The sequence below is a fragment of the Talpa occidentalis genome, unplaced genomic scaffold (genome assembly GCF_014898055.3).
Source record: "Talpa occidentalis isolate TD23 unplaced genomic scaffold, MPIMG_talOcc4v2.1 talOcc4.16, whole genome shotgun sequence".
Classification (NCBI taxonomy): domain Eukaryota; kingdom Metazoa; phylum Chordata; class Mammalia; order Eulipotyphla; family Talpidae; genus Talpa; species Talpa occidentalis.
In genome coordinates this window covers 10,933,118-10,958,321 of record NW_023601653.1, presented here as the reverse complement: position 1 = coordinate 10,958,321, position 25,204 = coordinate 10,933,118, and the positions used below count along the sequence as shown (strand labels likewise).

The 25,204-nt window shown below is 41.5% G+C and overlaps 2 protein-coding genes across 3 annotated transcripts in view; one reads left to right on the top strand and one right to left on the bottom strand.

Annotated features, from left to right (window-relative positions):
- Nucleotides 1-10,040: 10,040 nt before the first annotated feature.
- On the top strand, nucleotides 10,041-18,517 carry NOPCHAP1 (NOP protein chaperone 1). The gene is made up of 4 exons (XM_037513727.2): nucleotides 10,041-10,177; nucleotides 11,657-11,743; nucleotides 13,108-13,244; nucleotides 15,385-18,517. The coding sequence occupies exons 1-4, from the start codon at nucleotides 10,063-10,065 to the stop codon at nucleotides 15,601-15,603; spliced, it is 558 nt and encodes a 185-aa protein (XP_037369624.1). The 5' UTR covers nucleotides 10,041-10,062; the 3' UTR covers nucleotides 15,604-18,517.
- Nucleotides 18,500-25,204, bottom strand: part of ALDH1L2 (aldehyde dehydrogenase 1 family member L2) — a 35,666-nt gene continuing 28,961 nt past the window's right edge. For both annotated transcript variants that reach the window (XM_037513725.2, XM_037513726.2), the window contains one exon: nucleotides 18,500-23,596. In XM_037513725.2, coding sequence (XP_037369622.1) covers nucleotides 23,541-23,596 — 56 coding nt within the window. In that variant the 3' untranslated portion in view covers nucleotides 18,500-23,540. The remainder of the gene's footprint in view (nucleotides 23,597-25,204) is intronic.

The following is a 25,204-nucleotide window of genomic DNA, read 5'->3' as shown; positions in this document are numbered from 1 at the left end:
GAGGGTGTGTGGATAGAAGGACTGTAAGGAGAAAGGGAGACTGTTTTCTAGAAGGTGACCCAGGGAAGGTTTCCTGATTTGAGGAGGAAGGAGTGGGGGGCTTGCTATGCTATCTGGGGGAAGTGCGGCAAACAAAAAGGTCCTGAGGCAGAAGTTTGTTGTATGCAGGAGACAGCAAGTTGCCCTATGTGGCTGGAATAATGCAATCTAGTGGACAGAGGAAGTATTTGCAATCAGAGAAAAGCTGGAAGCAGATCCTACATCTTGGAGGCCAATGATGGGGCCTCTAACTTGGAGTCTCTCTATGAGTGAGACAGGATTTAGGCAGATTAACCCACTCTGACTTCAGTTTCCATGGAAATGCCTGCCCCCAGCTGAGAGGGGCATAGTGGATGCAGGAGGACCTGTGCCTCACAGGCTTCTAGAATCCATGAGAGAGGCATGGGGGTGCAGACCAGGGTGTGTATGGAGACAGTGCTGAGAAGGGGCTGGACTCTGAATACAATTGTTGGAGAGTAGAGCTGACACACAAGATTTGCTAAAGAATTGAATGGGGGTTGTGAGAGAGAGACAGAGAGAGAAGTGTTAAGGATGCCTCCAAAGTATTTTTGGCTTAAGCAATTTGAAGAAGGGCGTTGCCATTGGCTGAGATGGGAAAGATGTTGAGAAGAAAGTCAGGAGATAGTTAGGATATGGCCCACAGACAGTTGCTATTCTAAGCCTGGTCTGGGTGAACTCCTCATTGGTTCAGTCCTCACAACAGCTCTCCAAGGTCAGCACAATGCACAGAAAAACTCAGGACCTCTACTCTCCGCCTCACATTCCACAGCTGTCAAGTGGGTATAAGAATACTTCGGAGTGTAACGCTGCATTGTCCAGCAAACCAGACAGACAACTGAACACCACAGCGTCTGGAGCTACGGAAGGGAAAGTCTGAGTTTTACAAAGCACAGTCACCTTCCAAAGTTTGGGGGCAAAAGAGACTTGGGGGTCAGGGGAAACTTCTTAAGAGGAAGTTAATATTTAGGCTAAAATCTACAGGATCAATATGCTTATAATGCTAAGAGAAATTGTAAGAGGAGGCCTGGCAAAGGAAGAAGTGAGTAAACCAGATAAAGGGAATGCCTTACGCAAAAAAGAGCAAGGAGGAGGGCTGAGGAACTGGAAGAATTTTAGTAAGAAGTTTGTATTTCTTTTTTGGAGCACCTTGTTGGTTGGTTCCCATTGCATTCCCCTCCACAAACCTGTCTGTGGTATCTTTAGAATGTGTCTCTGAGAAAGCGGAAGTCTACTGTCCTTATCAGGACTTTGTGCTTCCTCTACTGTGCCCACGTGTTCCTGCCTCTGCACCTGCACCCCAAATTTGCTGTTCTCCTGATCTAGGACACTCCAGTCCCCCATAAACCTTCCCAGGTTCATACCCACCAGGTGGTCTTAGAAGTCTCTCCTCTTTCCCCACCATAACCAGAGATATTTCACGTATTTCCCTTGAAATTACCACAGTGCAAAGGTTTCCTTATCATGCTCTGTCCCTAGCAGGTGGTCAGCAGCCTTTCTATCTGAGGCCAGCACATGTTGTAAGCCCTGAGTGGAAACTGAGTCATTCTCTGCTCAAAATGATTGACTGGATACATTTCAATTCTCCTTCTTTTACTCTTTGTGCTGCTGACACTGTTAGCACTTTGATATTCTGTTCTGGTTTAGTTGAAAATGTAGCTGTCTGTTGCATTGTTCTAGCTTCTTTAATTTGATCTTGTTGGATTTTTATTGGGAGACAAGCTTTTGGCAATACTGGGATTCCAGTATTGGCTAAGGTATTTTTCAGAGATATCTGCCTGTTGACTGTTTTTCTGCAGTGACACTGTGGTCTTGCTGACACCATATGGCTTAAGAAGCGGGCAAACCCAGTATTTACAGCCATTCCCATAAATGAATGCTTTCATATCCCTCCAAAGACTATATAAGACTATAATGCTATTCACAACAACTTGATTATAGTAATTCAAAACTGAAAATAATCCAAAAGTTCAACAATACAAAAATGGAAAACCTAATTTTGCTATGTTTATACAATAAAATACAGTTCAACAATAAAATGAAATAAATGGATCTATGAAACAAAATGGATGCATGTCATTGACTTTATGCTGAGAGACAACGTCAGAAAAAAAATAAATAAATGAGTCCATGTGTATTAGTTTTCCACTGCTGCCCTAACAAATTACCACATATTTTAGTGACTTTAAACAAAAACATTCATCATCTCAGTTCTTTTCTTTTTTTTTTTTTTTAGTTTACGTAACTCTATCATCCTCTTTATCATCATCTCAGTTCCGTAGGTGAGAAGTCCAATAGGAGTCTCACTGAAAAAAATGAAGGCATCAGCTGGGCTGCATTCACTCGGGATGTTCTATGGAGAGATTTTTTTCCCCCCCAGCTTTACAGGAAACCCACAGTCTTTGGCTTTTGATCCCTTCCTCTATCTTAAATAAAGCTGTGTGGCATGGCTGGCCCCTCTTCCTTTCTTCACATCTCCTTGACTCTGTTTTGCCTCCCTCTTCCACTTTCAAGGACCCTGAGTACCTTGAGTCTACCCAGATAATCCTGGATTATCTCCCTATTTTAAAGTCAGTTAATTCACAGACTTCATTTCCATTTGCCCTATAATATATTCATAGGTTGCAAGAGTCAGGACAAGGACTCCTGACTCTTGGGAGGGGGAAAGCCTACTCACATGAAGTTCTAGAACAGACCAAATCTATCAATAGTAAAAACAATGAAGCCACGGATAACATGGCGGAATAGAGAGTCTGGGATTAACCTCTCTCGTAAAAACAATAAAGACTGATACAAGCTCTTAGCAACACTCAGACCCTTCCTGGTTGTATAGCACCAGGACCCCTCCAGGATGTTGAAGAACCGAAAAAGGGGAGGGAGATGCAAAGAAGGAGAGGTGATTACTGTTAATTGGGTGGAGGAGGGGAGATTGATTCCAGAAAGAAGACTTTCTGGAGTATCAGAAATATGTTGTAACTTGATAGACTTGTGTGTTAAATGTGTACACATATTTGTCAAAATGTATTAAAGTGTAGACTTATGATTTGTACAATTTACTGTATGTAAGTTTGACCTATAAAAAAAGGAAATTGTCAACAAATATTGACCTATTTGCTTTTCATGGTGTTATGTGTGTGTACTTCTAAAACTAGTTTCTGAGTATTCTGAATAAATATACGGAGGATAATAGAAATGACTCTGGGAAAAAAACAACTTGATTTATAGCATTTCCAATTGCTGTGGTATAAATACTCCTGTGGATGATTTCAAGCTACAACAAGCTCACAAAATTACAATTATTTCATAATCAGCCCTTGTGAGCTGGCTCAATCTGGCTCCAGCACACTGGTACAGTTTTCTTATTGACATTTTAAAATAAAAATACATATAAAAATAAATACAGATATATGAGGCGATGAGGGTGTATTTTCTTTACCTTTGTAATGAAAAGGGAAAAAAACTAAGACACATCAGTAGCAGTTAGCACACCTAGCATCCAGATTTTACTTTCTCCATATTCTCAACATAAAAAGGAGCAAGGGCTCCTTAGAGAAAAGGCTAATTCCAAGGCTGGGGCAAAGTGTAAAGTGAACTGAAAATAATTTGTTGGACTAGAAATTAAGGAAATCCTCAAAGAATGATGGGGGATACATAAAAAGGAGGGATTTGCAGATAAAAAGGGCTCCCACTGGGATGAAATTAGCATCAACATCAATTATGAGACTGATTGATTAAAATCCATTAAGTAGAATAAAAATCTGAGTCAAAACTGATAGTCATAAATGAACAAATAAATGGAAGAATGTTTCTTCTCACAGTAGAATGACAACTAATACATAGAATATAAATGAAAGACTGAGTGTATCATCAATAGATACTAAAATTAAGGAATGAAAGTTTAACAAGACAGCAATCAAAAAAGATAAACTCATGCAATTTGCAGCAACATGGATGGAGCTGGAAGGGATCATGCTCAGTGCAGTAAGCCAGAAAGAAAAAGAAAAATACTGGATGGTCTCACTCATAGCAGGAATTTAGAAAACCTAAATAAGGGACCATGAAAAAGACTAATTATAATAAAGTAAAAATCAAAATCAACAAGCAACTGTAAACCAGAGACACACTATGGAGTGGGGGGCGGCAGGCAGGGAAGGAGGGATTAGGGTCAAAATAAGGAGGGGGATTATATGGGGACTATAACCAAGATGAAAATGCACACATTGTGCAAAAAATGAAAAATGATGTAAAAAATATATAAAATTAAATTAAATTATAAAAAGAAAGTTTAACAAGACAATACATTTATATATCCCCCCACAAATACTTGTTAATTATAAAGAGATGAGTAATTTTTTTCAATTTTCTTTCTCTCTCTTTTTTTTAACTGAGTTAACTGCTTTACAACATTGTGCTTTAGAGGTAAAGGTTCTCCTACTTCAGGTGTTGTTACCACACCACACTCACCATCCAAACACACTTAACCCTCCACCCACAGTTCTTTATTCTCCCTCCTCCTCTGCTAGCCTCAGTTCTATAGTCAGACTTGTAGGGTTTGTTATTGGTTTGGCTTTATCTGACTCTTTGTTTTGTTTCTCTATATTCCACATATAAGTGACACTATTCAGTATTTGTCTTTCTCCTCCTGGTTTGTTTTGCTTAGCAAAATCCTCTCCAGCGCCATCCATGTTGTCACAAATTGCTAGAGTTCATCTTTTTTATAGCTGTATAGTATTCCACTGTGTGTATATATACCACATGTCCTAGTTCACTCAAAAGAGATGAACAATTTTCTAGTGCAGAAATATGGCACACCCCGTTAGCCAAGTGATCAAAGGGAACATCACCAGCAAATGAGACAAGGTCACCCAGCATGTGCCTCCAGACTCACTGACAAGGGCCTAATCCCCTTAGTAATTCGCTCTCTAATTATTCAAAAAATATTGTGAGGTTTGGGGAAGAGAGGGAAGGATTAAAGAAAGATCCTGGAAACCTACCAAGGAAAAGAATTATAAGGACATGAAAATAACTAAAATAGATTAAAATGAAAATTAAACTTTTGATCAGAAACCTATAAATCACATAAAATGGAATGGCCCCACACCATCTCTGTGCACATTTTTATCCTTTATTAAAATACTTTGTTTCTGACTCATTGATTTTGAGCAGGATTTAATACAGATCCTAGAGACTTTGGAGAAGAAATGATGCTTTGCACTATATACAAAATTCAGCCATTAGAAAAATTTTTTTTTAACTCCTGTACTTGGGCAGAGAATTAAGGTAACTGCAGTTTACCAGGGCAATTTCAGGCTATTATAAGTAAAATCCAGCTTCATGCCCCCTCCCCCCATCCCTACACCAAGTGACAAACTTACCTTGCTAGAAAATAAAAAGCATGTTTTTGATACAAGTGTTAGATTCTATCCATGGGATTAAAATAGACTAATTAAGAGCCTAACCAAAAAAAAATTATTTCAATATAATTACACATAATTTTCAGCATTAAATATACATGTCTCTAGAGATAAAATAGTTTTGATTTGCAAAATTGGGTAATTAAATTAAGCAGATAATTGTTCCTAAGGGCCTGGGCACCAGGTAATAGCAATTTGAAAAGTAACCAGCATCAATAATCAGTCTGATTAGTCTGCTAAAGATAAAAAATGAGTCTGAGAGAATAAAATTTATATTTTAGGAAAACCTCAAAATAATAAACCCCAGGTATTGCTGGTATCTCTAAATTCACCCTGTTTCTGCTCTGCCTTCTGGATGTGATGGACCTACCCACTCCCAGTTACAGGGCGGGCCACAATTGGCCTAAACCAAGTAGAATAATTCCATTCCCTTGAGTGGTGAACTTAACATAGTCTATTAATATAGTCTGTTCTTCACCATGGCCTAGGTTCCTAATTTCACATTTTAACTTTTGGATGACACTCTCATCTCCGTTTTCTTGAAAGTTTCATTGTAACATTCAATCAGCATCAATTCTCTCATGATGAGGGTTTGCCCATTGTAATAACTACACTATGCATGCAAGTCAACCAAATTTCTTATATTTACATGCATTTTAAGTATCTTCAATTTTAAGACAGTTCATCTTTCCTTATCACTTTCCCCTGCAAAATAATACAGAATCAAACAGATATTTATTCTACAGGATTTCCCACATTCTAGATTGGGCTGATTGCTTCTTTGAGCAGATTCTTCTATTCCACCATTCATCATATTTCTTGTAAAACACTTCTTGTAGAACTAGGGACTTGATTTAGAAAAGGTTTCTCTCTCTCTCTCTCTTTCTCTCTCTCTCTCTCTCTCTCTCTTCCTGGCAAGAAAATTTATTAGGTGTTGCCGTGTACTTCCTAATACATTACCTTAGGGACACTGAAAATCTGGTTGGTCACTTGTAGTGATAACAGAATGACTGGCAGTACCAGGTTTTTGCCAGGTTTAGCAGTCTCTTGGAATTGTTCCATATTCCTTTGTAAAGTTATTTTTATAGACCTAACAGTCTATTGCAGCATTATATAGACCTCAGGTGCACATGGTTACAAATCAACATCTTGATAGACTATATCAAGTTCACCGCTCAAAGTCCTATTCTATCCTTCACCATATAAAGGACTGCTTTTAGCTCCTTTACTGTCCTCCCACCTTCCCTTTTAGTAACCACTAAATTGGTTTTATAGTCTAAAGCTTTATTTTTGTTCTATTTAGTTCATTCATTTGTACCACAAATGCACCTCCCTATCGAAGGACATCTCGGCAATTTTAGTCTTTTACGCTCACAGATAGTGCCACCATGTATGTGTCATTTTGCATTTTCCTCCCAGAGCATGGCTAGGATTTTCTGGTTAGAAGGTGAATGCGTGTGTAATTTTATTAGATAATGACTATCCCTTCTGCAGCAACTATCATTTTGCATTCCCACATTAGTGATGACATCAGAGTTTGGCAGCGCCTGGTTCTCTATAATTCAACAACAGGTTTGTTGTAATTCTTTATTATTGCCAATCTGATACATGAGAATGGTTTCCCAGAGTCATTTTTTTCACATTATTTAAAATACAAATGAGTTTGAGCATCTTTTTATATGTGTTAGCATCACTGCATTTCTGTTTGTGTGAATTGTCTGTTCATTTCTTTAAGGCATTTTTCTGTGGAGTTAATGGTCTTTTTCTTCTCCACTTTTTAGAAGCTTGTTGTGTTATTGGTATCAGCTCATTCCAGTGATGTAAGTTAAAAACCTTGCTTTCAGGTTTGTCATTTGCTTTTTTACATTTTGTAGGCTGATTTTTCTTATGTAAAAGCTCTGCAGTCAAATTTATGACCCTTTTTCTTACTGCTTCTAGATTTTGAATCATTGTTGAGGACCTTTTTCTATCCTAAGTTTTAACTAGGAAGAAAGTGAAGTTAGCTTTTAATACTCATTTATCAGTGCTATCATTTCTCCCATAATTCTCTTGCTCTAAATTTTATATCTTGGTTATAATATAATGTTAAATTATTATGATGACAACCATAATAAGTTACTAGCTTCATTACATACATCCTATTCATCTTTCTCATCTATCCCTCACGACAGCCCTACAAAGCTTTATTATTCTCATTTTACAGAGGGCGAAACAGGTCCAGAGAGCAATCTGCTAAAGTCACAGCACTGAGTGAGTGCACCTGTTCTGTCAGAAACAAGCTTAAAGAGTTGGCCCAAGTTTTCTGCTTCTGCTCTGAACCCAGCAGTATAGGGGTTCTGTGGGGAGACAGAGACTATTAAAAAAATGAAGAGAAAAGGAAACAAACAACAGAGTAAAAAGGTCACCTAAGGAATGTGAGAATAATATGCATACAGATCATGTATCTGTTTAGAGGTGAATAGCCTAACTATACAAAAAACTCCTACAGGGCCTCCCTGGTGGTGCAAGGGGCTAAGCACCCAACTATGAAGCAATCTGCAGCCTCTGCAGCACGAGTTCAATCCCAGGTCAGGGAGCAATCCACATGCCGTAGCAGACCTCTCTTGTCTCGCCCGCTGCTCCCCTCAGCAATGTATTTCAGTCCATCTGCCTGTTCTGTTCCCCACTTTGTCTCTAGTGAATCCTTTTACCCCCTGCATCTGTGGCCTGTACCCCAGCTCTTATATGCATAAATAAATACTTTAAAAAAATAAAAAAACCTACAGCTCAATACCAACAAAGCAAATAATCCAATTAAAAAATGGGCAACTGATTTGAATAGACCTTTGTCCAAAGTAGACAGATCCATGACCAATAAACATATAAAAAAGATATCCAACAACACACACCATCAGAGAAATGCAAATCAACACTTCGGTGAGATATCAACTCCCACCCATTAGGAAAAGAGAAAAGAAAGGAGCACATCGTGGTGAGAAGGTAGAGACACTGGAGCTGGTGGGGATGTAATATAGCATAATCACTATGGAAACCAGAATGGAGGTTCCTCCAAAATTAAAAAATAGAATTACTATGTGATTCAGTAACCATACCTCTAGATATAAATCCAAAAGTATAGCAAAGAAATATTTGCAAACCCATATTTCTCGCAGTGTTATTCCTAGCTGAGAAGTGGCAGCAACCCAAATGTCCTGTGAGGGATGGCTAAGAAAATGTGGCAAATACATAAACTGGGATAGTATTCTGCTTTAGGAAACAAGGAAATCCTGTCACATCCTATCCTGGATAAACTTTGAGGACATTCTGCTAAGGGAATAAGCCAGACAGAAAAAGTCTTTCTCTGCATACCTGTACTTACATGAAGTATCTCAGGCAGTCAAAAGCCTAGAAACTGAAGCTGGAATGGCGACTGCTCAGGACGGCAGGGAGAGGGAAATGGAGGCTTGTTCTACGGATGTGGAATTTTAGTTTTGGGCAATGAATACAGTCCAGAGATCTATTGAATAACAATGTGAATATAGCTAATAATCCTAAACTGTACCTTAAAAAATGGCCATGACATCTATTTTGGGGCATTTGGGTTGTTTCCATAGCTTAGCTATTGTAAATAGTGCTGCTATAAACATAGGGGTGCAGGTGCCCTTTTGAATTAATGTTTCTGTGTCCTTTGGGTAAATACCTAGGAGTGAAATTGCTGGATCATATAGAAGCTCTGTCTTTAGTAGGCTGAGGAATCTCCACACAGCTTTCCATAGTGGTTGGGCCAATTTTGCACTCCCACCAGTCCAAAAATAGATGACTGGATTAAGAAGATGTGGTATATATACACAATGGAATATTACTCAGCAATCAAAAAAGATAAACTCATGCCATTTGCAGCAACATGGATGGAGCTGGAAGGGATCATGCTCAGCGATATAAACCAGAAAGAAAAAGAAAGATACTGGATGGTCACACTCATAGCAGGAATTTAGAAAACCTAAATAAGGGACCAGGAAAAAGACTAATTATAATAAAGTAAAAATCAACAAGCAACTATAAACCAGAGACACACTAAGGGAGGGTGGCAGGAGAAGAGGGATTAGGGTCAGAATAAGGGGGTGGGAATTGTATGCGGAAAACAACCAAAATGAAAATGCATACATTGTGCAAAAATGAAAAATGATGTAAGAATTATATAAAATAATTATTAAAAAAAATGACCATGACAGTAGATTCCATGTCAAGTGTTTTCTTTTTACCACGATTTAAAAAAAGTAAATTAAAAACAAAATAATAAAGAGCAGGGCTGCCCCACGATGCGCTCATGTTTTGGTTTCTTTAGCTGTCAAGCGCCCCCGGCAGTTCTTTTTTCCCCTAATTACAGGACCTCAAGGGTCCAAACGCTCCGTCCCCCGAGAAGACGTGACCTTGAGTTTCCGCCAGGTGTCGCCCTCCCCCAGGCCCGCCTTCGCCCCGCCCCTATCCCCGCCCACCTCCGGTTTCCCTCCAATCGCGGCCCTAGCCCCGCCCCCGTCGTAGCCCCGCCCCCTGCCCTAGCCATTTCCGGCATCCGGGCGGGGTGGGCTGGCTGGGAAGCCCGGCGGGAAGCATGGAGGTGCAGGGAGAGCCCCCCGCCAGCCCCCGCTGCTCCGCGTCGCCCCGGAACTGCGCGGGAGTCCCCGTGTCCAAGGAGCTGCTGACTGCGGGCAGCGGCGGCGGCCGAGGTAAGGCGAGAGAGGCGGCAGCGTGGGGCGCACATGTGCGGCCACGGGCCCAGGCCGGGCAGCCCGAGGGGAGCCCCTTGGGCGGCCGCGAGGGGTTCGGGGGTACGGGGCCGGCTCCCGGGCGTGGGTCTGTACTCCGCGGGCCAGTGTGGCCCCGCTCTGCGGAGCCCCGCAGCACGACCCCTCCCCTAAGGGCTGGGCGTTGGGGCCTGCTGTCTGCGCTGCTGGGGGAGCTGATCACTCTCGTGGCTGCACCCCGGGCTTCCCCAACTTTCACCCCAACATACCTCTCCTGCAGAGGGAGGCAGGCGCCCCGGGAACCCACACTGGATTTCAGACGCTGCAACAACTAAAAAGCATGGGTTGGAACCTCAGGGCCACTGAGTAATGCCCTGTGGGGCTTTAGGAGAGTTGCTTACAGTTTTTGACTTTTGGGAAATGGAGGTAGTAGCACCTGTCGAATTTTTGCGAGGAGAAGGGCTTGGGCATAGTCTCAGTATATGTTAGTTTGAAGAAAAGGTTCTGAGAGAATAAAGCATCCAAAGGGGTTATGATCATAATAGTCAAAGCTCATGTAGGGCTTACTGTGCCTCACTCTCCCCCACCCCACCCCCAGTAAATTAACTAATTTGATACTCAGCAACCCTGTGAAGAAGGTTCTGTTATCCCCATTTTCTAGATGAGGAAACAGTCCTGAGTAGTAACTTGCTGGGAATCATGTGGCTGGAAAATGGCAAAATGGGGACTTGAATCCAGTCACTCTGCCTCTGATTTACACTAATCCTGTACACTAATCCAATTGTTCCATCTAAAGCTGTCAGCAAGGAATGTGTGTTGGGCTCTGCTTTGTGAATAGACAGGATTTGGGTGCCAGAGTGGGGAGATTTTGCAGGTGTTGGAAACAGGATGGCAAAGCCTTGTGCTTTGGAAAGATGGGTCCTGTTCCCTTCTTGAGCTCTGATAGGCTGGAGAGTTGTGTTGATTCCAAGAGCAATAAATGGCGAGGCTGGAAAGATGGAGTGGAGGGGGTAGGGGGATTTCCTCAGTTGGTTGTTATCTCTAAGTTGGGGAACTCACCAGGTAAGAGTGTTTTATAAATGAAGAGATTGCCCCAGGAGGGCAGGTAACTTGTCTGATACAATGGCAGCTGCTAACCATTTCTGCCTTCACTAATCCATTGTACTTTCTGCTGCTCCCTCCACTCCGCCATTGTGCTTTTGCCCTTGATGGATTTCTGGTCAAAATGCAGCTTAATGTGCACTTATTACTTAGTATGGGTGACAGAGATGCATGGACAGGCTCATGAAAGGGGAGATGGATGTATATGAAGAACTAAAATGTTGTAATGAAATGTGGGTTGCCTCTTTCTCTAGAAATGTCTTGGGGAATGTGGAACAGTCAAGACTTGCGAGTACTCAGGGAAAATTTGCTGATGAGTTCCTATTTCTATTTGCGATGATAATTATGTGTATATCTCAGGTATATGGGACAGGTTGCTCATCAACTCCAAGCCAAATTCCAGAAAGACTTCTACTCTTCAAACAGTCCGCATAGAGAGGAGTCCCTGTAAGTATCTCCTCTCCTTCCCCTCTCTTTCAAGGTCTGTCTCGATGCTCCATTTTGCTTAATTAAGCAGTTATTTGATATTCATGGTCAGCTATCAAATCACAAGGTCCAGAGAAACAAGTCTTACTTGGGATTTATATTTTGGAAATTTACACTGTAGCTTTATTTACAAGGTACTGTAGTGCACCAAGATAGGATTTCTTACATTGTTCCCTGATTTGAGAGGATGACTTTCCCAGAAAAACATTTTTGGAAATCAAAAACAGTTACTCATCTCCATGAGGATTTTTTTAAAGGTTATTGAGCCCAGGTTTAATAAACACGTATGGGAAGCCAGCACCATACCATATCCCTTTAAATTGGACACAATACGTGATCTAACAAGGCCAGTTCTGTTCACTAATTATTCTATAATATTGCTCTACTGCACACTCATGATGATGTTCCACACTCAGACATGGTTCACGTAGCATTCTTATAATACACAACATGTGTACAATTCAATCTCCGTGTTTAAGAGAAAGAATATAAAGATAAGACTAGTGAACACAGTGTAGATGATGCATGAGGTTTTCACACCTATAAACTAAGACATCTTGGGTATTCTGAGAGGGGAACTTAGTCACGGTGAGCAATACATGTATTAGAACAGCTAAAATTACCTCATGGTGGCTGGCCATTCAAATACAGGTGTTTGTGTGGAGTTAGGTGTTCTTTTAGGGGGGAGCGGGAGGGTGAGATACATACCTAGGTGTGGAATTAATTGCTAGGTCATCTGGAAAGTGTATTTTTTATAAAGAAATTGTCAACTTATTTTCCCAAGTTGGTACACCATATTGCATTCCACCAGCCAAGTACAAGAGTTTAGTCATCCATTGTGTGGTGGGCCCACCAATTCTGGGGCACCAGCAGGGAGTTGGAGAAGTCGACTCAATTCTGACACTGTCTATCTGGAGATAATGTCATGTTACACGAGTTCAGGGTTCAGTCCCCCAAGACCTCCTCCCTCTACGTCAGACCCCAGCCAAAAGTCCCAGTTACCTGTGCTTCTCACCTCCCTGCTCCAGATGGAGGCTCCCTTGACCCCCTCCTCAGATTCCAGGTGCCTCTTGCAAGCCCAGGTTATTCAGTTACTCTTTGTTACCCGTCTTCTAGGAGGTTCTGGTTCTATGAAAAAGGCAAAACAGTTATACTGATGTAAGAGTTCAAGAGGATGGAAGATTTTTTAAATGGAAGGAATTTGAAAGTTTTTAAATTATTACTATGAAATTCAGAGGGGCTTTATAGGAATTTCTGGATTTTAAAAGTTGAAGTTTGGCCAAATACTTACATAAATACCCATGAACTGCATTTTCTCTCCTTAGTGTTAGACCAAGTGCAGACTTTTCTCCCGCGGATGGCGCAGGCAAATGAGACACTAAGAAAAGAAATGGCAGCTGCGCCTCCTGGTCGTTTTGATATTGAAAATACTGATGGGTCCCCTGGAAAAGTCATACAAATGGTAACTATCTTTGTTTTCGTGTCATGAAGTAAAATCACCAGGGTGCCTGGTCGCCTAGGAAAAAGAGCTTTACCGTTTTATTTCCAGGTGTGATTTTCCTTCCTGGAAAGTCGGCGCATGATCCAGCACTGCACTGATACTTGCTCATTTTATGATCCAAGGTCTTAGAGGTCAGGAAGCTTACCTGGGTCCAGGTTAGGGGTTTAGTAGCACAGAGTCCTAAGAGGACTCTGTCAAATATTACATGTGCTATCTGGAAGCATTCCTTTATTAAATGTCCTAACTAGATCTTTTTTCCCCCATCTGAGGCTCAAAACTGGTGATTATTATCTGATTCATTGATAATGCAAGAATAAATAATGCAGGGCCTCCCCGGTGGCGCAGCGGTTGAGCGCTGGGTTGCGAAACTGCGCGCGGCCTCTGCGGCGCCGGTTCGATCCCCGGCTGCTCCCCGGCCACCGGAGGAGGATCCCACATGGCGTGCAGACCTCTCCTGCCGCCCGCTGCTCCCCTCAGCAGTGTCCTTCGGTCCTTCTGCCTGCTCTGCTCCCCGCTCTGGCTCTGGTGAATTCTCTCACCCTCCCTCCCGCACTTCGGACTGTACCCAGTGCATGTATAAACAAAACAAACAAACAAACCAGCAAACAAATAAATAAAGCATGCCTCTATTAAAAAAAAAAAAAAAAAAAAGAATAAATAATGCATTTATCAGAATGACTGGTTATGCAAGCCACGTGTGAAAACTGTCAATATGGGTTCTTATTTCTACGCTGGAATTTTCATCACAGTTCTCTTTCTCGCACTTTCTCTCATCTAGCTGTCTCGATATCATCTATCTGCCTGCCTGTCTGATCTATCATCCATCTACCTTTATGTCCAAATGAATACATCCTTTCTTAGTTTTACTGAGGAATAATTGACCAAAATTGTAATATTTGAAGAGTAGAATGTGATGGGTTTTTTTTACCACAATGAAGCTAACAGTTACCATATTTTTTGGTGCTGAGATCACTTAAAATCTACTCTCTTAGCAAGTCTAAAGCATATAGTGTTGTTATCAATAGGCACCATGTTATCCATTAGATTCCTCAAAACTTATAACTGACCAAATTGTCCCAATTTCACACAGCCCCTGTCTCCTGGCAACTTTCATTCTCCTCTCAGCTTGTCTGAGTCTGGCCTATTATGTCACTTAGCATGATGTGCTCCGGATTCTCCATGTCAAAGTGCCCGTTACATTTCTCATGAATTCCAGGTTCCTGAGGGGCTGGCGTGAGTCTGCTGCAGCCCCCTGCCTAGTGTCCTGCCTGCTCCCTTCAGTGCTTAGTTCTGGTTCCATCTCCTTGTTCCTCGCTCTTCCCTGCCGCTCCCTCTACAGAATGCCCTGCCCCAGGTTTCTCCACGAGGACGCTCCACCTCTTCCCAGTCATCACACCAGGAAACCCTCTTACCCCGTGGGCCACACCTGTTATCCACTTACCTGGCTTTATTTGTCTCTATTTGCATTACCTGCTTTATGCTTTATGTGTAATTGTTTATTCTGCAAAGAGCCAGAGGGTAAACATAGGAGGCCCTGCGGCTGCACCGTCTGTCGTGACTAGTTTCTTCAGCATTGATGTAATGGCAGCTTAGGCAACATATGCTCAAGGGACGAGTTTTATAAACTTTGTTTATGGCCACTGAAATTTGGATTTCACATACTTTTGCCATGAAAGGTTACTCTTTTTCTACCACTTAAAAATATAAAATGCATTCTTAGCTCATGAGGTAAACAAAAATAGACAGTGGGCTGGGTTTGGCCTGCCAGCCCAAAAATGCTAACCCCTACCCCCAGGTGGGAGTTCCACAAAGGTGAGCATTTTTTGGTTCATGTTGAATCTCTGGTTCCTACTGTGGTGCCTGGCTCATGTTAATACTTGTTAAATCTGTTGAATGAGTGTTGAGCATATGAGGAGATATAGAATTAGGTTGTGGGAGGTTCCTTAGACTTGCAGTGAGTGTAAATTATGGCGGCGAACTCTGGCAGCTAAAGAATCAAAGAGCCAGCTTGTATCAGAAACAATTCTTGTCCTTGGTGTGTCTTTATGACGTTTTAGGACACTGCCCTGAAGTAAATTCCACCCCCTGGTGCTTTTTGTAGGACGTGGCCTTGTTCGAGATGAATCAGTCGGATTCAAAAGAAGAGGACAGTTCAGAAGAGGATTCACAAGACAGTTCAGAGGACAGCTCAGAATCTGAAGGTGAAGGTGACAGCGCCTCTTCAGAAGTCACCATCGAAAATATTAAGCTGCCTCATTCGGAAGGTGGAAAAGGCAAGATAGAAGTTTTGGACAGTCCTGCCAGTAAAAAAAAGAAGTAGTGGAATAAATGACGTAAGAAGCAGGAGAGCACTACCTGCTCATCCCTGAAAAAGTGGCTCACTGGTTATTTCGCATCTCAGGTACCTGTGATGCCTTCTGCAACAGCATTTGTTTCTCAGAAGAGCAAAAGTTGGCTTTTCAGGCATTGGAAGAGGTGGCGTTTGGGGATCTTTGCAGAGTAAATGGTCTTCGATCTCAGGCTAAGGCGAGTGTTTTGCAACCTTAACTATGTGTATGATGATGAGTGCATTTGTCAGCATCTTCCCCTTTAGTCTGCCCGAACTTCAGTAATAACAGATGTCTTTGAAAGTAGATGTGCAAACCACCTGTTCTTTTTTGTTTAAGATGATTCTATTGGATAAAATAGCCTAAGTTTTTTTTGGTTTTTTATTTTTTTAGGTTATTATGAAGTCAAATTTATTTGTCATCATCAAAATGGGTCCAATGAGGGCCTTTTTTTTAAGAGAAATAAATTTTACAAAGACAAGGATTATTCACATTCAGCTGACTACAGGCATATCTTCTTTCATTAAAAAAAAAAGCCTTTCCAGTTTGAGCTGTGTTTGAATCACTGTGGTTGACTCACCACTCCACATGTAGAATTTGCAGGTTTAATTATTCATGGGTTTTTTGGTTTTGTTTTCTTTTTATCATGAAACATTTTTTTTTTTTTGGTCCTAGCTACTAAAACAATGCTACATAGTTGTCCACTGTTTTCAAACCTATCAAATGTAGAAAGCAGGAATGGCAATGGGAGAAAATCCAGGCGAGCATAGTACAAAGATGGCAACCACTGGGTTTCCCTTTCAACTAGCTCTTCCCCAATTGCGTGAAGAAATGAACAGATGTGGAAATGATCTTTCTCAGCTGGAAAGGGTACTCGACTGTATGTTGTAGCACCAAACACAAGTGTGATGAGGGATTGGTGTAAATATTTAATGATTACCTTACCACCAGATAATATAATATGCTGCATTGTGAGAAGAGTTGAATTTGTCCAGTTCACTTGTTAACGTGGTGCATGGTACACAGTAGGCACTGAATAATGTTAGTAACTGGGTTATCAGATATATGAGGGTATATAGGACATCTTAAGCCACAATGGACTACTCCAGGCAGGGGGATATGAAGGTAGAATGTCACAGAGAACACATATCCAAGTCAAAATAGACACACTAATTGGTAGAAGAGATTAGTCATTCTAGAAATACTACCTACTATGTAAAATTTTAATGTTTTTCTCCTGATATGACTATCTCATCTACTAAAACTATGCTTCCTGTACAGTTGAGGAAGTCAGTTAAATTCAAACCCTCTGGACATTCTTGTGACGTAAGGGAAAAAAACCATAAAATTTAACATATGATAAGGATGCTATTTTAAGTGTAAAATAGATCATGTATTTAATATACAATGTCAAGACTGGCTCACTATTTTAAGGCTAGATTCTAGCCTCAGTATGCTAAGATAAAGTATTAAAGATAGAAGAAAGGTACAGAAATAAAACTCTGAAAGTTCTATTGCTAAAATAAGAATATCAAAGTCTGAAATCATAAAGGAAAGGCGCAGAAAAATTCACCCTCATAAATATTAAAAATGACTGAGTGGCAAATTTAAAAGATAAGGGATGTATTAGAAAAAATATTTGCACAGTGAGAGTGATTAATATATAAAGGGCTCTTCCAAGTTAGTAAAACAAGGAAGAATGTCTCAGTAGTGAAAAAGTCCTAGGAAATGAACAAATAATGTACAGAAGAAAAGTTCAGCCTCATCCATCTATCAAAATGCAGATAGTATACTTTATCCATCAAACATCGTATACTTTACCCATCAAACTGGCAGATGAACCAGAGCTAGTATATGCTGCGTTCTTTCTGTGTCAGCCACTGTTGTTAAGCGTTCTACGTGTAAGAGTTAATGTTCACACATACACAAGAACTCATTAAGTTGTACATTCAACATGTATGCACTGGCTGCATATTATATCTTAATTGTTTCGTTTGTAAGCAGTTTGCCCTACAGTCTATTTGGAAAATGAGTCACTATCGTGCTTTCTCTGCTTGATGCTGAGCTGTGACAATGGCTGCCGTTTACAGAATGGTTTGTTCCCCCTCAGATTGATGAAATACTCTCTTCACACCTGCGGGGTACATCTTCCTGTGGCTCCAATCTTATTTCAGAGTTAAAAAAGTAAAAAAAAAAATTAGTGGTGTTGTCTTTGAAGAAAATCCTTCATTCTGAATGAATCTCCCATCTGTTTCCATACTATTTTCATCATGCGTCAAACATGGTATATTAAAAGGGAAAAAAACTGCCTTGCAAAGTAGTTTGTATTCTTGTATATCCACTGTGGTAGGAAAGACAAGAAAAGACGTGAGTCTTCTTTCATTTGTATTTTCCTCTGTGCCTAGGGTTAGTGCCTTTTACTAAACTGGAATGTACAGTAAGTTCATGAAACCATTTTTCTCTTTAATAAAGTAATTTACCTTAAACATCTATGGTTTACAATCCTGAAGGGCAAAAGACAGGTTAAACATGGATGGTAGACTTTTCATGGAAAACCTTGGCCAGTGATTGCTGGGAAGGGAGGAATGAGGAAAGTTGTTAGGAGACCTTTGGACAGGAAGGTACTTTTCACTTTTGAAAGAGGCCTATGAAGAGATGGTTCCTTTCTTCTTTCAGAAGGAAGGACTTGAGGGTTCCTGGTGGCCTTGAGGATAAGTCTCGATGCTATCACCTCTATGGCCTGAGTTCATCCCCGGCCAGGGAGGTAACCCACATGGCACAGCAGACCTCTCTCGCCTGCTCCTCCCATCAGCAGTGAATTTTAGTACATCCACCTGTTCTGCTCCCCACTCTGTCTCTGGTGAATCCTCTCACCCCTTGCACCTCTGGCCTAAACCCCAGTTTAATGCAAAAAAAAAAAGTCATATTTATAAAAAAAAGATGGAAGGACTTTAATATCTTATGACTAGAATTGATTCCTGGAACTCCACTGGAGGGCCTCAGTGGAGCCAGCTCTTGAGCATAAAGTCATTACACAAAGGATAGCAGGAAATCAACAGCATCAGTCAGTGTACCAAACATCCCTGCAGACTGAACTATTCCTGGACTTGTTTGGTGGTCTTTTTTTTTTTTAATGTGATATAATCTTGCCATGTAACATAAGTTTTAGGCATATAACATAATGATTCAATATTTGTACGTATTATGAAAAGATCCATACGTCTGGTTAACATCCACCATACACAGAAATTTGTTTTCCGTGATGAGAACTTCCAAGGTCTACTCCTTTAGCTCCTTACTGCTTTTCTTTCATTCAAGAAAATTAAGAGCTAGTCTGCCTACCCCCATTTACAGATGAGAAAGGCGGCCTGGAGATTCTACAACAAATCCCCTAAGGTCTCGCAATATGTAAGGGGTAAGGCCGTGTTTTAAGTTTAATCTAGCTTTGCCTCGGTGGGACTAGGAGGTATGGTGCCCAGATGCTGTCCTAGCCTAGCCACAACTCAGTTTCCTCTGTGAAGCGGGGACAAAGGTGTGTTGGTTGTGAGTGAACACACAGCACATGCTTAGAACAGCAATCAGCAAATGTGAGGCCCAACTGTGCTCTAAGAAGAGTGCACGGTGGTAGCAAAAATGTGGGGGGGGACAGTAAGGTTATAGGTTGCTAGATCCTTCACTCAAAACTCCACTTCTGGGAATTTATTCTGGTAAGTATGGCTGTGCTCACACATTTCTGTAGAAGATTTATTGTGATGTTTAAAATAGCAAAAAAACTAAAAATGTCCAATAATAGAAACCAAGTTGAGTTAAAACCATGGAACATATGCAGATATATTGACCAGAAAGATGCTTACACATTGTTAATTGACAAAAAAGTGACAAAGTTATAAACAGTATTATTGATTCTATTAAAAAAGTATAGAAAAAGTCTGAAACAATCTGAAATATATGGTTATTTGTATGGACAGTTTCTGGTTGAGTCTTACCTTCCAATTTATGTGTTTTTACATAGTTACATATTTAATCATTCAAAAAATCCACGTGAGTATTATTTGCGTAATAGTAATAGAATTCCAGCCCATCCATCATGTCTCATGTCTGACAACATTCAAGCCTTCGTTTCCTTTGGCCTTTATTTTCTCGGAGTGCAGGTATGTGGAAACCAACCTTGATTCCTCACTTTGGGTCCAGCCACCTTGACAAGACCTCTCACAGATGAGCATTCTGCTAAGTTTTTTCCTTGGATAAACATCTTAGCCTGTGCTACTATTCACTACCTGGGACCCGACAGGCACTGGCAATGACTGTCTCCACTTGGCTAAGACCACTGTCTTCCCTGCTTGATCGCCTGTTCTACCACCGAATAGCTGTGAGGTCTGGGCAAGTTGCTTTTACTTGAAAGCAAATATATACCAAGCTCCTCCTGTGTGTTAGGCACTGATGCCATGGCACTGAACAGAGGAAGCACTTGTCTGCGAAGTTTACATTCTAATTGGGAGAGAGAGAAATCTATGCCAGGTTCTGGCCAGTGCCATGAAAAGAACAGAGTGTAAGAGAATAAAGCATAGCAGGACAGATGAGGAACAAATGAGGGACATAGGTGCGAGTTTAGAAAGAGAAGTCAGGGAACCCGTCTCTCTTAGATATTTGAGGAGAGACCTGAAGCTGGGAGGCTGGATGTGGGGAGGAAGGAGGCAGAGGTGCGCCTCCCCAGTTTGCACTTGTTCTGATTATGGCTTCTCTTCTAATTCTGTGTTCATCGAGGTCAAACTGGCACCTCGAAGTCAGTCTTGAGATTTATACACAGAAATCAGCAAAAGACGTAACTCAGTTGGTTTTACCCCCAGAGAGGAGAGAGCCGTTTGTTAAATACACACCAGCACACGACGGGGACGAGAGAGCGGTGAGTGTAAAGGCCCTGAGGTAGGCGCACTTTGGCCTGTCTGAGGAACATCAAGGAAGCCGGCATGGCTGGACAGAACGAGGCAAGTCAGCAGGAAGGAGATCATGGTGGCCGGAGCAAGATGGATAGAACCCTGTGGGCCGTGACAAGTACACGGGCTTTGTCCTAAGTGAAATGAGAGCCACAAAGAGGTTCTGAGCAGAAGAGGGATGGTCCCCACCTGGCCTAGGCTTTGAACAGACCGACACAAGGAGGCATTACCAGCGTGGAGACCGGAAGAATTGAGTTAAGAGAGGGTGACGATGTGATAGTGGTGAAGGCAGTAAGAAGAGCACATTTATTCCTTCACTTCTGAGTTAAAATTATTCAATTTATTCACTTTTTCAGAAGTTGTAAAGATTAAAGATCGTATTTTCAAAGTGCTTGGCAGTGATGGCGGCAGAGCCCTCCATAACGGATAGTGTTAGTGCTGTGGACAGAATGCCAAAGCCGGGCTCGGGGCAGGGTGCTCTCATCTACTTAGGAAGGCGACTGTGTTCTTGACAAATGGGAGCACTGAGGACTCTAGGACCAGGCTGGGGGCAGAAGAGGCCAGGAAGCATGTTTAAGCGAAAGGGGCCTGCATTAGTAAGGGCATGAGCAGAGGACTGGAAGGAACACAGAACCGCCTCAAGTGTCCACACTGCCCCAGTTTGGGGAACAATCAGCAGTTCTATTTCTTAGTAGAGTAAAATAATCAGTGAACTAAAGAAGGGAACAGCGATCATTTGGTCTGTGTGTTAATCACTTAGCAGGAGGCTGTGACCCACTGGGTTTCCATTCACTGGTAATGTTATGAATTCCATGGGGCCTTTGATTCTGATTAGCAGCTATTAAGAACTTTAGAACTTGCTATGAATAAAAGGAGTTCTTAATCTGGGCTTTAGGAGGTCTGTGAATCTCTTGAAGATATTTGCAGAATTAGAGTGTGCACGTGGGCTTGGGGGCTAGAAATGGGAGGGGGGGAGTCCACAGCTTTTATGGATTCTCAGAGATTGGAGGCCCAAAGAAAGATTAAAAACATTAATACTGAAATTAGTATTTGAGGATAAAAGCAGCCTAGAATGGACATGATTTGCTTTGCTATTTTAGGTATCATTAAAATAGTTGGTAAAAAATAGTTTAAATTACATGAAATCAGACAAAGCACTGTACTTAAAAGTGATTCCTTTATAAAATGCCATTGTCATCTTATTCGAATATGAACTGCTAGTTTGGACCCAGAGAATACTCAATCCAAAATTTCAGAATGCCAAGCTCTGATGATAAATGAACTACAGTATAATTTAAAAATGCCTACAGGCAAAATTTGCTCTGTTGATCATGCCGGAACCATTCCTGCTATTTTTCCTTTGAGTGTTTTCTGCCTCAGATTTTGTGTTGTTGTTTATTGATTCCCTGTATTCTTATATAATATTACCTTCTTTTAAGCTGCCAAGTTTCCACAGTAACAAGTACTCCCTAAGGGTTTCTTCAAAGGCAAAGAGCTAGGAATTTTTATGGAATTTTTTGTTTAAAAAGAGGGTTAGTAGAAGTTAATTGTCTGACCAACTTCCAGAGTGTTCCATGATTCAGTAACTCACCACCTTATTTACCCACCTAATTACTTTTGTCTGACAATGGGCAATTTGTGAGTACCGCAGGGGTTGTGATAATTCCCATTTCTTGAGTATAGACTATGGTCTAAACACCTTAAGTACATTCTGTGTATAATCCATTGAATCCTCTAACCTTCTAACAAGACAGGGATTTTATCCCTACTCTATAGGTACAAAGGCTCACATATATTGGGTAACTAACTTGCCCTGGGTCCTGCCCAGTGAGTGGCAGAACCAATCAGTAGGCAGAAGAACAGAAAGCAAGATGTCCTATGGAGGGTGAGTGAGCCTCAGAGAGAAAAGCATGCTCTCCCTGAACCACTGTCATTTTGCATTCCAGGCATTTCCAGTGCTTGGGCCAGGCACTGTATTGAGACAATGGATGAGAAAAAGCAGCACTGGAATCGATTAACTACTGAAAAGGGTTGTAGGGAAATTAATACTTGTAGTTAATTTACCTCAATTTATTGTTAAAATAGTTACTGAGAGAACAGTTCATTTCTGTTGAGTACCAGGAACAAAGCACAGTGTAAGTTGCTTTACTTATATTATTGCATTGAATCCTCATAAGAATGTGCCTGGGGAAGGCATTATTCCCCCTACCTTACAGGAAAGAAAGCAGAGGCTCAGAGAAGTTGCATAAGTTTTTCAAAGTCACACAGGAAGATGGTACAATAGGTCCCAAGACCAGCCTCAAAAGTTATTTCTTTTCTACTAAATCATACTGTAAAATTCACATTAGAAGCTATTTATTAGACTTCTAAATACTTAGGGTGAGAGAGCATGTCTTTAAATTTTGTGTACACCTAGGATATAACAGCACCTCCCACCTGGTAGGTACTCAAGAACCATTTATGGGTGGGCCACACATCACAGTGGGTTCAAAAATAGAATATCAAAGGCACAAAGATGTATCATACCTACAAATATGAAAAAAAAATGCCTCTTTCACATTCCTTAGACGGTTAACTATTGTTTAAGAGCAAAATTATAGAAAACCTTTTATACCTCATCTGTGCAGCTCAGAGGTTAAAACCTGTACAAATTATACAACAATTCCCAGTTCCCCCCAAGAGCACCTGTGCATTATAATTAAATGATAGGGATGTTTTCAAGATGAACAACCCTGACAGAGTCTTGGCAGAAAAAAAGCAGCTTGGTACTGTAGAACTATGGATGACATACATCAAAACCCCCTAACTGTTAATCATTTTAAAATCTAAACGGTGTATTAGAAATACTCAGACACGTGGCCTGACCCTCTTCATGGTGCACGTGTGTATTTTGGCTGCGGGCTGATACCTCCTTCCTGAGCACACTCGGGGATCCTCGGTGTATGGTGGGGTGAGGATGGTGCTGGCCCCGAGGGCTGTCTGGTGAAGGCGTCGCTCTAATACTCCAGCGTCACAGTCTTGGTTTTGAGGTATTCATTGAGCGCTTCCTCACCTAGGAAAGACAAAAGAAGGTGAGGGACCACGTGCAGAGGTGGATGTGACGTCACCAGACTTCTGGCTACGAGGTGGGGTGGGGAGTTGAGGCTGAGGCCAGTGCTTCTTAAGCTCATGTGGATCACTTGAAGAGCTTATGGAACTGCAGATTCTGGTTCCATTAAGCTCCCCACCGGCTGGAGGTTAGGCTGTCTAATTGCTCCCGGATGATGCTGAAGTTCCTGGCCCCAGGACCATGCTGGGAGGAGCTCGGGCTCAGCCCAGCCTCCAGGCCTTCCAAGAATCAGAGCTGGCTGCTGGCTTCATCACTCAAAACCTTTCTCTGTCTCGCTGCTGGGTGACAAAGTGCATTTCTAGCCTTCACCCATTTAGGCTGGGCCGAAGGGACAACGTACTTGACCTTCAGATTATATTAAATGAGCTCACTTCCACAGAGAAGAGAAAAATTGGAGGTTATTTGGTCCAATCTTATTTCAAAGATAAGGAATATACCCTTCTCCTGTTATACATAGTACTGTAAAATCTGAGAAGAGCGTATCCAGGCAAAAAATAAATAGGTCCACCTTTCTGTTCTATTCTCTTTTTTTTTTTTAAAGATTTATTTATTTATTTATATAAGCACTGGGTATAGTCAGAAGAGCGGGAGGGTGAGAGAATTCACCAGAGCCAGAGCATGGAACAGAACAGGCAGACTGACGAAATACACTGCTGAGGGGAGCAGCGGGCGGCAGGAGAGGTCTGCGCGCCATGTGGGACCCTCCTCCGGTGGCCGGGGAGCAGCCGGGGATCGAACTGGCGCTGCAGAGGCTGCGGGCAGCTTCCCAACCCAGCGCTCAACCACTGTGCCACCGGGGAGACCCTGTTCTATTCTCTTTTGATCTAGTACAACCATTGGTCTCTACAGCAGGGGGTTCTAATCCAACCGAAGCTAAGTCTGGGATCCACTTGGCTAAAGGAGTTAAAAAAATTTTTTTTGAGAAAGAAGGAAAATTGTTAGGCAAATTCTGCTGTTTTATATAAAACAGAGACCTGAAACTGGTTGATTATGCTCTATCAAAAGACAAGCAATACCTGGCTGGCTGCCTCACTTTATAATAATTTCTCTAAGAATATCTCCTACTATGATGTGGATGAAAGCCAGATTGAAGGCGTTCAAAAAAAAAAAAAAAAGACTTTACCTTCAACCCAGTGGGATTTAAAATGAGAGCTTCTTTTATTATTGCAAATACATTGCCCAAATTCATCAGGAAGAGAAAATATAAAAGTACCCCAATTTTTATTAGCAGACAATCATTCCAGTAAGTCCCAACCGTTCCATTTTTGAAACTACATGCCAGACCAACTGTGGGGACTAAAAACATGGACTCCATGCCTGACTTTGAAGTCTCTTTGCCGATGGCTGTCTGTGTGACTCTGGGCAAGTTGCCCAACCTCTCTGAACCCCAGATCCCCATTAGTAAACCAAGGACAATAATAGCACCTATCTCCCGGGGCTATTGTGAGGGTTGCTTTGTTCGTATGTGTAAAGTAACTAGAATAAGGCCTGGTACATATTTAGTATTCAAAGTAAGCTATTACTTGCAACATGATAGCATCACTGCCTGCA

Coding starts and splice junctions, on each gene's coding strand:
- NOPCHAP1 (XM_037513727.2), top strand. CDS start 10,063: ATGGAGGTGCAGGGAGAGCCCCCCGCCAGCCCCCGCTGCTCCGCGTCG. Junction 10,178..11,656: donor GGGCAGCGGCGGCGGCCGAG/GTAAGGCGAGAG, acceptor TGTATATCTCAG/GTATATGGGACAGGTTGCTC. Junction 11,744..13,107: donor CCGCATAGAGAGGAGTCCCT/GTAAGTATCTCC, acceptor TTCTCTCCTTAG/TGTTAGACCAAGTGCAGACT.